This window comes from Bos indicus x Bos taurus, chromosome 7 (assembly GCF_003369695.1).
Source record: "Bos indicus x Bos taurus breed Angus x Brahman F1 hybrid chromosome 7, Bos_hybrid_MaternalHap_v2.0, whole genome shotgun sequence".
NCBI lineage: Eukaryota > Metazoa > Chordata > Mammalia > Artiodactyla > Bovidae > Bos > Bos indicus x Bos taurus.
Window position 1 is genome coordinate 51,377,402 of NC_040082.1, and position 13,148 is coordinate 51,390,549.

The following is a 13,148-nucleotide window of genomic DNA, read 5'->3' on the forward strand; positions in this document are numbered from 1 at the left end:
CCCCAACATGAACCATAAGGTACCTTCCTTTGCAGATGCCCACATGTGACTGAGCTCTGTTTAAATGGTGATACCTAAAGTATTATGTTATTCCTAGCCTGTTCTGATTCATTTATAGTGTTAAGGATTCTCACTCTTATCTTTCTGCAAATCTGGATTTTCCACTTTTCATTAGTGTAGCTAAAGGTAATGTAATAGTAATGGTCAGATACACACTTTGATCCATGTTTACTTAAAAAAATTTTTTTTAATGGGATGCTGAGAGCAGATTCTTTTTTCACCACTCTATGTACAATCTTTTCTAGCTTCCAACCTGAGTGGAAACAGAGGAAATATTCCTGTATGACTTATAGTTTAGGGAAAGGACCATAGGTATGAGAAGAACTGCATCCACAGAGAGAAGCCTGACAACTTTTTCTGCTGCGAATCTTTTATTGAAGAATTAAGTTCCATACACTTGTCCCCATAGCCATCCTAGAGAAACTGGTTCGCTGCCAAAGGAAACTTGGTGCGCTTGAACATCAGGGAGACTCAGAGCATGGTCCATATTTTACAAAATAAAGTGTGCCACGGCTCTCCCTACAAGAAAAATAATACTTTTAAAAGGGGAGCTTTGGAAATCTTAAGTTGAAAGTTGCATCATCTTAGATCAAGCCAGCCAGATGAATACATAACATGAAAGCTGAACAATTAATTACCAAGCTTCAGCATGGTGGAAAAAAGGGAATTCAGTGTACCAGTAAAAGCCAGTGTTAGGAGCCAAAAATTCTGTAAGTTTCTCTTTTATCTACCACTGAATAATATTATGATGACAATCAAATGTTTCTTCCCCTAACTTCAATTCTTATTCTTAGGCATTTTCTTTTTCTCTCATTTTCTCTCTTTTTCCTTCCTTTTGTAAAATATTATGATTTTCAGTCAGCCATCTCTTAGGCTTCATAGCAGCATCTGGCTTACATAGCTAAGATGGCTTCTGGTTCTGTGTGAGGGGCTCTTTCTACAAATAAAATACTGAATAAAGCACTTACACAACAGCATTGCAAAATACACATCTGTTGCCATATACTATCCCATCAGATCCACAGTGAGGTAGGTACTCCATGGTGCATATTTCTGAATATGTGGTGCACTCAACCTCCCTCTGTTCAAAAAAAAAAAAACCATTAAATCATAGAAAAGAAACTCTTTTAAAGCCTTGAGAGGATCATTAGTTCAGAATCCCACTTGCAGAAAGGTGTATTTTCTGCAGTTTACATAACCTGACCCAACATTGGTGAGAATACCATCACAGCAAGAGATTGCTCAGCCCAAGTTCAAGGCTGCCCTCTCTCTCATTCTCCCGTGTAGCTAATGAACAGAATCCATCCTGTGGCTTATGAATAAAGGAGTATAAATAAAGTTTCTGGAGTCGTCTGGGTAAATAAATTATATTTCAGATTTTCTGTTTAGGCTGGCCAGGTGTGTTACCTGTGACTACTCATAGTCATAGATAATTTGTAGAATAAATACCTTAAAATAGTTGTTCTTGATGAAAGGGAGGAATTGTTGAAACATTTTATATTAAGGATATGTAAAATTTTTGTGTATACTTACGCATTCATTATTATGAAGTTTCCTGAGTTGAGATCCTTTATCCCTGAAAAATAAGATTTTATTGAATCAGTAATTTGATATTTCTTAATCTACAGAGTAAAACATGGTCATATGTCATTCTGTGTTGTCTGACCTGAACTAAGTAGTTCTGGTTAATATTCTTCCCCAGTTAGTTAATATTTGTCATTAACATCTTTGATAAATGATCATTTTGCAAACAAATTAAAATATAAAAAAATAAGATCAACACTAAAAGGAGAGTAGATTGGGCATTTTTAAAATAATCCATGAATACTCAGATGGAAATCAAAGGTATAATAAAGTATGTGGATATTTTTGCAGTTTTAAAAGAAAATATTCACATATCCATATCTGGCACTTATAGTCTGTGTAATTTTGTTATAATCACTTCTCCTTTCTGAGTATTAGATTTCCTCCTTCTAAAAAGATACAAGATAATATAATCAATCCCATCTCAGTGTTTAGTCTCTGGTATTGCATATTCTGAGGGGTTTTATTTGACTAACACTTGCTATTATATTTGACTATGACTTTTCAGAAAGGCTAGAAAAGAAGGAGGAAAATGATTAAAAGGAAGAAAAGCTCATTTCTTTGAGTATTCACTCTGTGTCAGCTGCTTAGTTAAGATTTGACATGTTTTCTCACAATGAATCCTAAACACTATTATAATTTCTGCTTTGCTGAATACAGAAGTACATAGCAGAATGGGTATTTGTTTGCCTAATGTCAGAGATCTACTAAGTGCAGCCTGGATTTGAATCCAGATGTCTGACACAAAAGTCCACGATTTTAACTGCTAGTCGGAAAGCAGTGAATTCAAGTTGCTGGAGTGACTGGTAATAATCATTATTGTAAAGTCTCCTAGAAGCTGAGATGTTGTTTATAGTGAGAACTTAATGTGTGGGGATGATGGTGGTGAGGATTCCAACAAATTCCAACTATCCGTTTGTACTTTCATTCTCTTCCCTAGATTTTTCCAGACAATCAGAGAAGCAACATGATTTTCCTCTGGGGTGTGAAGGGTAGATCAAAGTGTTACAATAGTGTTCATGGCTTACAGCCCAAGTAGCAACATCTCTCTTCTGAGTTTCCATTAACTGATAAGAAAGATCATGAAAGTTTGACCAAAAATATGTTTCCTGCCTGAGACCCAGTTTCCTTAAATGTAATTTGGGAATAAAAATGCCTATATGTAACAGCTAATGCCTGAGGGATACCATGTAATATAATACACATGAGAATTTGGCCGGATAGCAAAGAAATATACATAATATATATCCCTAATATAACTAGTTTTGGGGTTTTTTTAAACAAAACAATGTCCACAGAGTAGTAGAGGAACATGACAAAAGGTAAGATGTCAAACCATGTTTTCAAAAGCCGAGTAGATTTTGGCCAATGTGACTTTTGTGATTGTAAAGCAAAACAAAACTGGGCTCCAAATTGAGTATAATACTTACCTATTTAGGAAACAGTACATACATTCATTACTGTAAGTTTTCATATCTATGCCACATATTGGACTCCATATCTTTGTGCACGCAATCCCGATACCTTTTATGTTGTATTTGGTGCAGTTCACCTGTAATTGGGACAAAATAATACTCTGCATTCTGTTTCTTCAATTCTGTTATCATTCTTATATCTAGATGGTGAAGAGTGAGAAGAGAGTAGGAAGATTCCCTCCTCAGCTTTTCAGCAAACATGTCTAGAAGGCCTTTTGTGGACCAGGTGCTGTGCTGCAAAAATAAATCAGACCTAGAACAGTATTTAAATGAGAATGAGCAGTTTAAGCAAGAAATATTAGTCTCTCTCTCTTTTTTTTTAGGGTTATAATGACAGTCCAGTAGAATAATGAATGATACTGAGAAAAGTTTAAAATACTACCTAAAAGTAAGAGCTTCCTTGATCTCCTGTTCTCCTTTTGCACAGAGACTCGTTTAAAGAAACACCATTAGAAAAGTAGAGTAGAAACAGTTTTTACCTCCCACGGAATTATTTCAGCCCACTGTGAGTCAATTTAGATACCTTCACCACTCATTTACATATTCACCCTGATTTCATTTTTACAAAGAGCATGCCAAAAAGGTACTCACCTCTATCCCTATTTCTTGATCACCAGAAGAGACTATGATGAGATGCATTTGGAGAGAAGGAATTAGAGAAATAGTAAATTCTACAGTTAGAAATGCAAAGCTGAATTCATTGTTCACAGTAACTAAAACCCATTTCCCAACATCCCTTGCCCAGACCAGACCGAAAAGAGGTCACTTCTTTAGTCAGGCCAGCTAAGGGTGAAGTCAGAGAAATATGATCCTGACCCCCTGACCCCACCAAAAAAAAAAAAAAAAAAATGAGGTTGGGGGCGAGAATCTCTGATCACTGGAGAAGGAACTGTAGAGGAATCCAGGAGATCCTGTGGGCATGCCCAGGGAGAGTTGGACTTAAGGTCCCAGAGTTGCATAGTTGATTTCTAAAAGGGCAAGTCAGAAACCTGAGAGATCTAATGAGGAACTGAGCAGGAACTTCTCAGTCCTTTTCTTCTCAGTCTCTCTTCCTCTTCCTGAAGGTCTGATTTACCCCTACTCTGTTGATCAGACCAATCTAAATAGATGCCTACTAAATTTTCTTTTGACTTTAATATTCTATGGGCTTCCCTTGTAGCTCAGCTGGCAAAGAATCCACCTGCAATGTGGGAGACCTGGGTTTGATCCCTGTGGTTGGGAAGATCCCCTGGAGAAGGGAAAGGCTACCCACTCCAGTATTTCACTTTCACTTAATATTCTATAATTACTGAAGGCCAAATATACTGCAGTTAACATAAGAGAATGAATATTGAAAAGGAATCCTAACTCACCAGGTGGAGTGACAGCCCATGTCATGGCTGCCAGAGTGAGGATGGCAAAAGTAGTGATGCTGTTCATAGTGATGATGAATGAGGGTATTCGAGAGCCGCTGCCCCGAGTCAAGAAGTTCAGAGAGAAACAGACAAAAAGCAGTCTGACAGATGCATGTATATATACACTCAGAGCAGAGACCTACCCTCATTAAAACTGGTCTTTGCAGTGATGATTGGCTGTTAATCCAAGCAAGGTTGTTTCTTTTCATTTGTCAAACAAAGCTTCCTTATTATCTTGAGTTACAGACAATTGGAATAGTTACATCCTGATACCAACTACCAGATGTTTTCCATAATAGTCCTTTGATCGCTCAGCAGTTATAATGGCATGGCTATATTTGAGGACAAATAAAGTCATAGGTGAAATGAATAGCAAATGGACTCTTAAATGACACGTAAAGGGATTTTACAGTTATGTGAAATGCAAGAATGTTGAAATAGATCAGAGAAATGCTGAGGACATTTCTTTAAAATGTACTGTAATAGACAACATTAATAGCACCATAAACCTTGCTTTTGTAAGTATGAACACACTTTACAACCTTCTGTGAAGGCTTGTTAAATGATTAACCTTATGAAATGTGAAGACAAGTATTATTGTTATTTTGCAAATAAAATAACAAAATCAGAAAGATTAAGTATATTCTTTTTAGTCACATTCTTAACAGTTAGGAGAGCTGGTCCCTTCCAATTCTAGGCCTACCTATACTTTAAAAAACAAAAAACTATGATATACTACTTTGGTCACTAAAATGGATATTTATAATGAAAACCTATATTCAACATGTTATCTCATGCCTTTTAAGATCATACCATGATATTGTGTATGACCCATTCTCCTGCACCCATATCTGTAAATATTCTGTTTATCCACATGACCAGTATTTTTTCAACAACACACACCCAGTGATTTCCAATTATTTAGCATTTTCACCTCTATTATCCCTTGTGCTCTTCACATCAGCTCTCCAGAAGACAGAGTTAATATAAAGGAAAAATTCATTCACAAAGGACAGATTCAGAGATTGGAGGAGGTAAGCAAATTCCCCAAAATAGATAGCTATTGTGATCTTCACTGAAACCAGATCTTCCAGTTTCAGATCTTACTATCTTCCAGTAATCACTGTATTTGTTTCTAATTTTTTAAGATATGTTTCTCTCATTTGTACTTCCCATTTTCCAATACCACCTCTTTTCTCTCTGAATTCTACAGTTTTAGTTTATTGTAAACATTTGAATACTTACATTTTACATATATTTCAAGGCTTTATCAACATTTGAAATATGTATACCACAATGAAGTGCAATCCAGAAGGTTTTCTGAATGGGGTAAATGGTCATCTTTCCAGGTTATAGTGAAACACCTGTTTAGAGGGACCGTGTTCTAAGCAGGTAACAGAAATGAGAACAATGACTCACAGAATGTGAGAATTGGTGAGTCCCAGAACAAACATCTGGATCTGTGGTCTTCAGACTTTCTGTTGTTGTTGTTCAGTCGCTAAGTTGTGTCCGACTCTTTGCAGCCCCTGGATTGCAGCACACCAGTCTTCCCTGTCCTTCACTATCTCCCAGAGTTTGCTCAAGCTCATGTCCATTGAGGCAGTGATGCCCTCCAGCCATCCCATCTTCTGTCACCCCCTTCTCCTCCTGCCCTCCATCTTTTTCAGCATCTGGATCTTTTCCAGTGACTTGGCTCTTTGCATCAGGTGGCCAAGGTATTTGAGCTACAGCTTCAGCATCAGTCCTTCCAATGAATATTCAGGACTGATTTCCTTCAGGATTGACTAGTTTGATCTCCTTGCTGTCCTAGGGACTGTCAAGAGTCTTTTCCATCACCACAGTTCAAAAGCATCAATTCTTTGGCGCTCGGTCTTCTTTATAGTCCAACTCTCACATCTGTACATGACTACTGGAAAAATCATAGCTTTGACTGTATGGACCTTTGTTGGCAAAGTGATGTCTCTGCTTTTTAATGTGCTGTCTATGTTTGTCATTTTTGTTATTGTTGTCAAATTTAAAAAGGGAACTTTTTCCACACTCAAATGCACTTTTATGAGGCAAATGATAAAGAAGCAGATTTTTTTTTTAAAAAAAAAGCTAAGTTAAATGGAAGCAATATAGGGCTCAAGAGTACTTGCATTTCTACCATGCACTTCAAGGCTCCATGGAAATCAATTTGGAAAAGAAAAGAAGGAAGTGAGGCCCTCAGAGGAAGAGTACCATGATGAGGCCATTCAGTGAATTAGATCACCTGATTAGAGTACAGGATTCTTCCTGCTACTTCATATCTTCTCACGAGCACACAGCTCTAAGTCAACATGTCTGGCCTGACTTACTTTCCCAAATAAGATGAGGGAAGATTTGCTACCTGGGTCCTAGACTCAGGTCTCTACTGTTTACTGAGGAGTGCCTTCTGGGCATCCTGTAGGATCTTCCAGGTCAACTTGCTCCCCCAAAACCTTGCTGCTTAATCTCACTTTTAGGCTTCTCTCCAGTTTCACTGTGCTGATAGCTGTCAGTAGTAACCCAACCCAGGAAAATTTAGGAGTCTTCATATCCTGTCTAATTTTCACACCATCTAATCTCTCTACAATTAGGTTTTAATTTGTGTATGTGCTTTCCTCTCCATGAAGTTTTTTTTTTTTTTTTTTTAACTTTGTTTCATTGATTCATTCCTTTAAATCCAGAGTTTAAGAAGAATGACCTATATGTCTACCTCCCATGTTCTTCTCTTTCTGGAAATCTTCATTAAAAAAAATGAATCTGCTCAACAAACTAATAAGACTCCATTTCTCTTTCTTCCTTTATCTATTCAGTAACTAAGGATTTAAAAATAGTATGTAGAATTACATTAAACTCAACATCCTCATAATACATTGCCCATATCAAAAAACCCATCAGTAAATCCACACCTATTTCTATTACCAGTTCCTTAACAGGCACAAAGTTTTTGTTTCAAAACTCGTAGGTTGGCTGTGATTCTGAGGTAGCCAGGCCTTGATGCAGACATGCACTGCATGTGAATTCCTAGCAATCCCCAACATGGTTCCATGGAGTAGGTGTCAGTTTTGATCAGTAAATGTAGATATACAATACTGTCTGTCGTTTTCTCTAAATAAAATTACAGAATTCTGAGCTCTTCACTCTGCTTGGATTTGAGTAGATTTAGTCTCATTCATTATTAGAGTTTGTGATTATCTGAAATGCGTAAGCAGTGCATGGGAAATGAGAGCAGGCCCTCTTATCTCTGGACAGGCATGGTTTCTACCTGCATCTCTGCCGTGCATGCCAGCCTTAAATGGCTCCCTTCACTGAGGCAGCTCCCTATTCCATGCCACACAGGAGACAGGGTGATTTTTGACTGAGATTGAAAAACTCCTGAGTCCAGGGTTCAGCAGATAACTTTGTATAGGCAGGCACTCAGCAGTCTCTGCCTCTTCAGGAAGCGGCCAGCAGCAGTCTCAGTCAGTGTTAGAACTCAGTCCTTTTGATTTCTCTTGAAAATTTAATTTCTTCTGTTTTTGCATTCCTTTCTAAAGTACTCAAGCCACTAATGTTACCACCCAAATCTTGGCTTTCTCTGCCCTCTGATGCCAAGTAAATAACACAGAGACAAAGTCTGGAGGAAATAGAAAGGCTGTTTTGATCCTCAGCTGGCCTAGCGGAGAGAGAACACAGCAGGCTGGTACCTCAAGAACCGTGGTTCTCCCCCTACCCTACCCCCACCTCCCCACATGGGGAATCTGAGGAGATCCTGTAGATGGGGCTCCAAGTCTGGGGTAAGTGATAAAGACCAAAGTAGTGAGTCTTGCATATTCATCCTACTGGGCCTACTTTCTGAAATGCAGAAAGCTACAAGGTCTGCTTGTATTCATTGTATTTATTACATTCATTGGAAGGACTGATGCTGAAGCTGAAACTCCAATACTTTGGCCACCTGATGTGAAGAACTGATTCATTTGTAAAGACCCTGATGCTGGGAATGATTGAAGGCAGGAGGAGAAGGGGACAACAGAGGATGAGATGGTTGGATGGCATCACTGATTTAATGGACATGAATCTGAGTAGGCTGTGGGAGTTGGAGATGGACAGGGAAGCTGGGGTTGCAAAGAGGCAGAAAAGACTGAGCGACTGAACTGCTTGACAAGGTCTGCAAAGGGAGTGCCAGAAAGGAAAGCACCGGGTACAGGGTGTAATTTGCATAGAGTTAAGGGGTTGTAGGTCTGAGATGTAATTTACATAGTGTCAAGTTAGTTTTGTAAAATAGACTACAGGTTAGTAACAGTTAAAGTAAAACTTAAAAAAATTTTTTCGATAGGGCAGTCAAGAAAAAAGCATTCTTAGTGAAATTTTCATACTTTGTGTTGGCATTTCCTACTGTGCTTATAATATCTTGTCTTTGTTATATAATATCAATTTTTCAATAATATTTTTACCTCATCCTATGATTTTTCTTCAAGGTTGATCATGAATATTTAATGAGAATATACTATCAGTCACAGTGAAAATAAAGCAGCATTTTACTAAATAATTTTTTCTTTTAAATAAAATAACTAAAAGAAAAAAATAAAACTAGGTGTTATTAACTCTTTCACGCACACTTATGTTTCTTCTTTAGTCTGTTCTTTGTTCCCTTTACTTTCCTCGTTCTCAGGAGAGGAAAAACTCCATTTCTATTTTTGCTGCAACACTAGGAGTAATATTTTACCTATTTTTATGTTTTTGTCCAGGGAATTACTAAGGCAAAAATTCATATCATTTCTTGCAAGTTTTGTCCAAGGAATTACTAAGGCAAAAATTCATATCATTTTTTGCAAGCTTTGTTCTTGATGGTAAAGGAAAGATACAAAGAAAACTAGTTAATAGCTTTTAACTACTGCTTGAGTTGTTGATGCTGTGTTACTATTTCTTGTTTGACATACTGGCATTAAAATGACTATCACGATTCCATTCTCCTTTAGAGTCTTATCTTGTGCTTCTGCTGCTGCTACTGCTAAGTCTCTTCAGTCATGTCCGACTCTGTGCGACCCCATAGATGGCAGCCCACCAGGGTCCCCCGTCCCTGGGATTCTCGAGGCAAGAACACTGGAGTGGGTTGCCATTTCCTTCTCCAATGCATGAAAGTGAAAAGTGAAAGTGAAGTCGCTCAGTCGTATCCGACTCTTTGCGACCCCATGGACTGCAGCCTACTTCTATGGGATTTTCCAGGCAAGAGTACTGGAGTGGGGTAAGTGCTAATATGGGGGGTGGGGGGAAGAGCTCTACCAGAAATTCTTCAGTGGGCAATTATAACTGGAGGTTATCCAACTGCCTACACATCTTCTGAGTGCCTGGCACAGCGTCTGGGCAGAGACGGATGTGGCATTTCCTGCTTGATTCATCAATGCCCATCTTGCAACCAGAGGCTGGGCCCTGAGCAAATATCCTTTGCAAGCACAATTGTCAGCAGCTCATTTTAGAGACTTCTGCAATGGAGTTTTGGCAACTTTTTCTCACTTAAAATTTTAGGAGCAGATAGAATCCAGACGAGAATATACTAGCTGGCAGTTTTCTGTTTCATTACTATTCCAAGGACTTCTTTTGTGTTGTCATTAGAATTTACTTTTCGTTGTTAATTCTGTTACTCTTTGCTAACAAATCTGCATGTGTACTTACCCCATAGATTTGGAATTGAAGTATTCCACAAATGAACAGAAGTGACATTTCTGTAGGTAATAAACAGTTTTCTAGGATCACTGGATATAAACGCCACCCTTTTGTCTGAAAACATAATCACATGGTTAGTTATTTTCATGAAAAGTGTAGAACTGTGGTTCATGAGGCCAGAGGGAGTGGTGTAAGGGACATGAAATTAAAAACCATTTATTTGAATTTATACCTCATTTACTCCCATCTGGGTAAGCTCAGAAAATCACTTCCTCTCTTTTGGCTTTAGGATTCCTATATATTAAACATGCTGGATAAATCATGGGGTAGTTTTATTCTAGCTCTGTCAATCTAGGAGTTTATCAACCTGAAATAAAATAATTGAGATTTTCTTTATCACTATGTATCATATATTTAGTTGACTAAGAGCAGTTAATTAGTTGAAATTAAGGTTAATTATAACAATATACTTCATAGCTTTTTTTTTTTTTCTGGGCTCCTACTGCTTTTGCATTCCTCTTTAGCTACAACCTTTTCTAATATTTCTAAGAAATACCTCATGAATCTAGCCTTGTCTAGGGAGAAGATACATTTTATAAGTTCATATTTTCATTTAACTAGCTTGTTTCCAACCATCATTGCCAGCAGTTTTTGAAGAGAAAAGTCCTTGTAGGCATTGACAGTAACTAAGAGGCGTGTTCTAAATTTCCTTTAAAAACTCTAAGCGAGTATAGCTTTACCCAACAACTTTAATAAGTAATAGCTCCAAGTTAAGTATTACAGTATGTATGAACTAGAAAGAAAAGCAAGAATATTAAGCCATCTTTTCTTCTCTTAAAGCAGTCACAGTCTAGTGAGAGAGACAGACTTGTAAATAAGCAACTAGGAAACAAGTGACAGCTGGTAATCTGGGTGTAGGGAGAAGAGGTTATGGGAGCATAAGAGAGGAATAACTAATTCACATTCAGAGGGGAAAGAAGTTGTGGAAGGTTTCTAGAAAAAAGCCTCACCTTTAATGAGGTGAAAATAAATTTATCCTCGAGTTTAAAGGAATGAACCTTAAAAGATGGAAGGAAAAAAATGGGAGAAGGACCAGAGGTGAATACAGAGGCTATGTTAGGAGGAGAGGACATATATAAATAAATTTCAGGAAATTATTCAAGGGTAGAAGGGAAAAAGGATAATATAGGAGCTGAGACTAAAGAGGTAGACAGAGGCCTTACACGCCAGAGGGAGTTTGGTATTCATCTTGGGGACTAGAGAAATCACTTAAAGGCTTTATGCATAATACTACCAAATTGGGATTTCAGATCAGTACTCTGCAGGGAGATCATGTATAAAGTTGTTACAGTCAGTCATAAGAGGATGATGGCTTAAACGAAAGAGTTAATAAATTTATTGATAAGTGAATAGAGGACAAAAGGGAGTAGGGAACACATTGCCTTGGTTTCAGGTTTGTCTTGTTTTACTGTGTTTTAGTGCACCCTGGCTGCTTAGGAGGAATTTTCCAAAAAACAAAACAAAACATTAAACTGGGGAATTAAGCAGATCTGTGTTTCAAAGAGGTCATTGGAAGATTGTTTTAAAAGAGAGGGCTGTAAAGGATGGCGACAAGCACGTCTGGTAGGCCATTGAAAAAGTCCACTGAAAAGATAGAAGGTCTAAAATTCATTAAAGAAAAAAAGTTAAAAAGTAAATTGTCTTTAGGCTTGAAAGGTATTTACAAGGACTGTAATAGGACAGAGTGTATAGAACAGCCTGGAGGAAGACAGCACATCATCCCGCAAAATGATCCACAAGAACTACCGTCTTGTGAAAAGTCCCTCAAGGATGACCAATGTTTTATTAGATTCTTTTCCCTATGACTCCTTTTCAGATGACCAAGTCTTTCTCTCTGTCCTCCCTTCATGCTTAAAGAGTGACTTATGGTTACATATTATTTATATTGAGCTTTAATTACAATATTGGAAAGAAAAAGGTATTTCTGTGGCAGGATGGTACCAGGGAAAGAATAAGATGCCTTGTTATGCTCGTTACTAAGAGGGAAACAAGTATTATCTATTACTGGTAAAGGTCACAGGGAGTGTAATTTGAGGGTACATTCACTTCATTTACCATAATCCGTGTTATATATGAGACTGGCCTTGGTCAAAGTCAACCAGCAAGGCCACAGAGAGTGTTGGATTGGGGTACAAATGTGAGTCTGATTATATGCTTGTCTCAGTTTTAGGCACATACTAAATGTTTAAATGTCAACATTTGTTACTTTTTATTATTATTTTCATCGAATAAGAAGTGTGGTTTTTATTTAAATGTATAGAAAGGAGCAAAGAGAAGACAACCACTAATAACTTACAAAGAAGGACAAGAGACTCTTTTTTAAAAAAATAGAAATGTAGTTAATTTACAATATCACATTAGTTTTGGGTATATAGCAAAGTGGCTTAGTTATCTATCTACATAGATATATATTTTCAGGTTATTTTTCACTATAGATTACTGTAAGGCATCGAATATAGTGCCCTGAGCTACAGTAAATCCTTGTTGCTTGTCTATTTTATGTAAAGTGTGTGTGTCTGCGAGTTCAGTTGTTCAGTCGTGTCTGACTCTCTGTAGTAGACTGTAGTCCCCCAGGCTCCTCTTGTCCGTGGAAATTTTCAGGCAAGAATACTGGAGTGGGTTGCCATTTTCCTCCTCCAGGGGATCTTCCCAACCCAGAGACTGAAACCCTGTCTCTTGCATCTCCTGCATTGGCAGGCAGATTCTTTACCACTGTGCCACCTGGGAAAGCCCTTATGTACAGTAGTCCGTATATGTTAATCTCGTATTCCTCATTTATCCCTCCGCCCCTTCCTTTCACCTTTGGTAATTATAACTTTCTTTTCTATGTTTGTGAATCTGTTTCTGCTTTGTATGTAGATTTACTTACATTATTTTTTTAGACCTCACATATAAGTGATATCATATAATACTTCTTTCTTTGTCTGAC

General features: G+C 37.6%; 1 protein-coding gene across 1 annotated transcript; it reads right to left on the bottom strand.

Moving 5' to 3' along the window:
• Positions 1–412: 412 nt before the first annotated feature.
• Positions 413–4,632, bottom strand: LOC113895195 (double-headed protease inhibitor, submandibular gland-like). Its single transcript, XM_027546041.1, has 6 exons — positions 4,472–4,632; positions 3,711–3,742; positions 3,075–3,196; positions 1,594–1,636; positions 1,029–1,141; positions 413–579 (listed from the first exon to the last, which is right to left on the bottom strand). The coding sequence occupies exons 1-6, from the start codon at positions 4,536–4,538 to the stop codon at positions 522–524; spliced, it is 435 nt and encodes a 144-aa protein (XP_027401842.1). The 5' UTR covers positions 4,539–4,632; the 3' UTR covers positions 413–521.
• Positions 4,633–13,148: the final 8,516 nt, after the last annotated feature.

What these genes read in the sequence shown, in the direction of transcription:
- LOC113895195 (XM_027546041.1), bottom strand. Translation starts at nt 4,538, where the DNA reads ATGAACAGCATCACTACTTTTGCCATCCTCACTCTGGCAGCCATGACA. An exon ending in AACTTCATAATAATGAATGC is followed by an intron (nt 1,142 to 1,593) that starts GTAAGTATACAC and finishes TTTTTTGAACAG; the next exon opens with AGGGAGGTTGAGTGCACCAC. An exon ending in GTATTTTGCAATGCTGTTGT is followed by an intron (nt 580 to 1,028) that starts GTAAGTGCTTTA and finishes TTTTTCTTGTAG; the next exon opens with GGAGAGCCGTGGCACACTTT.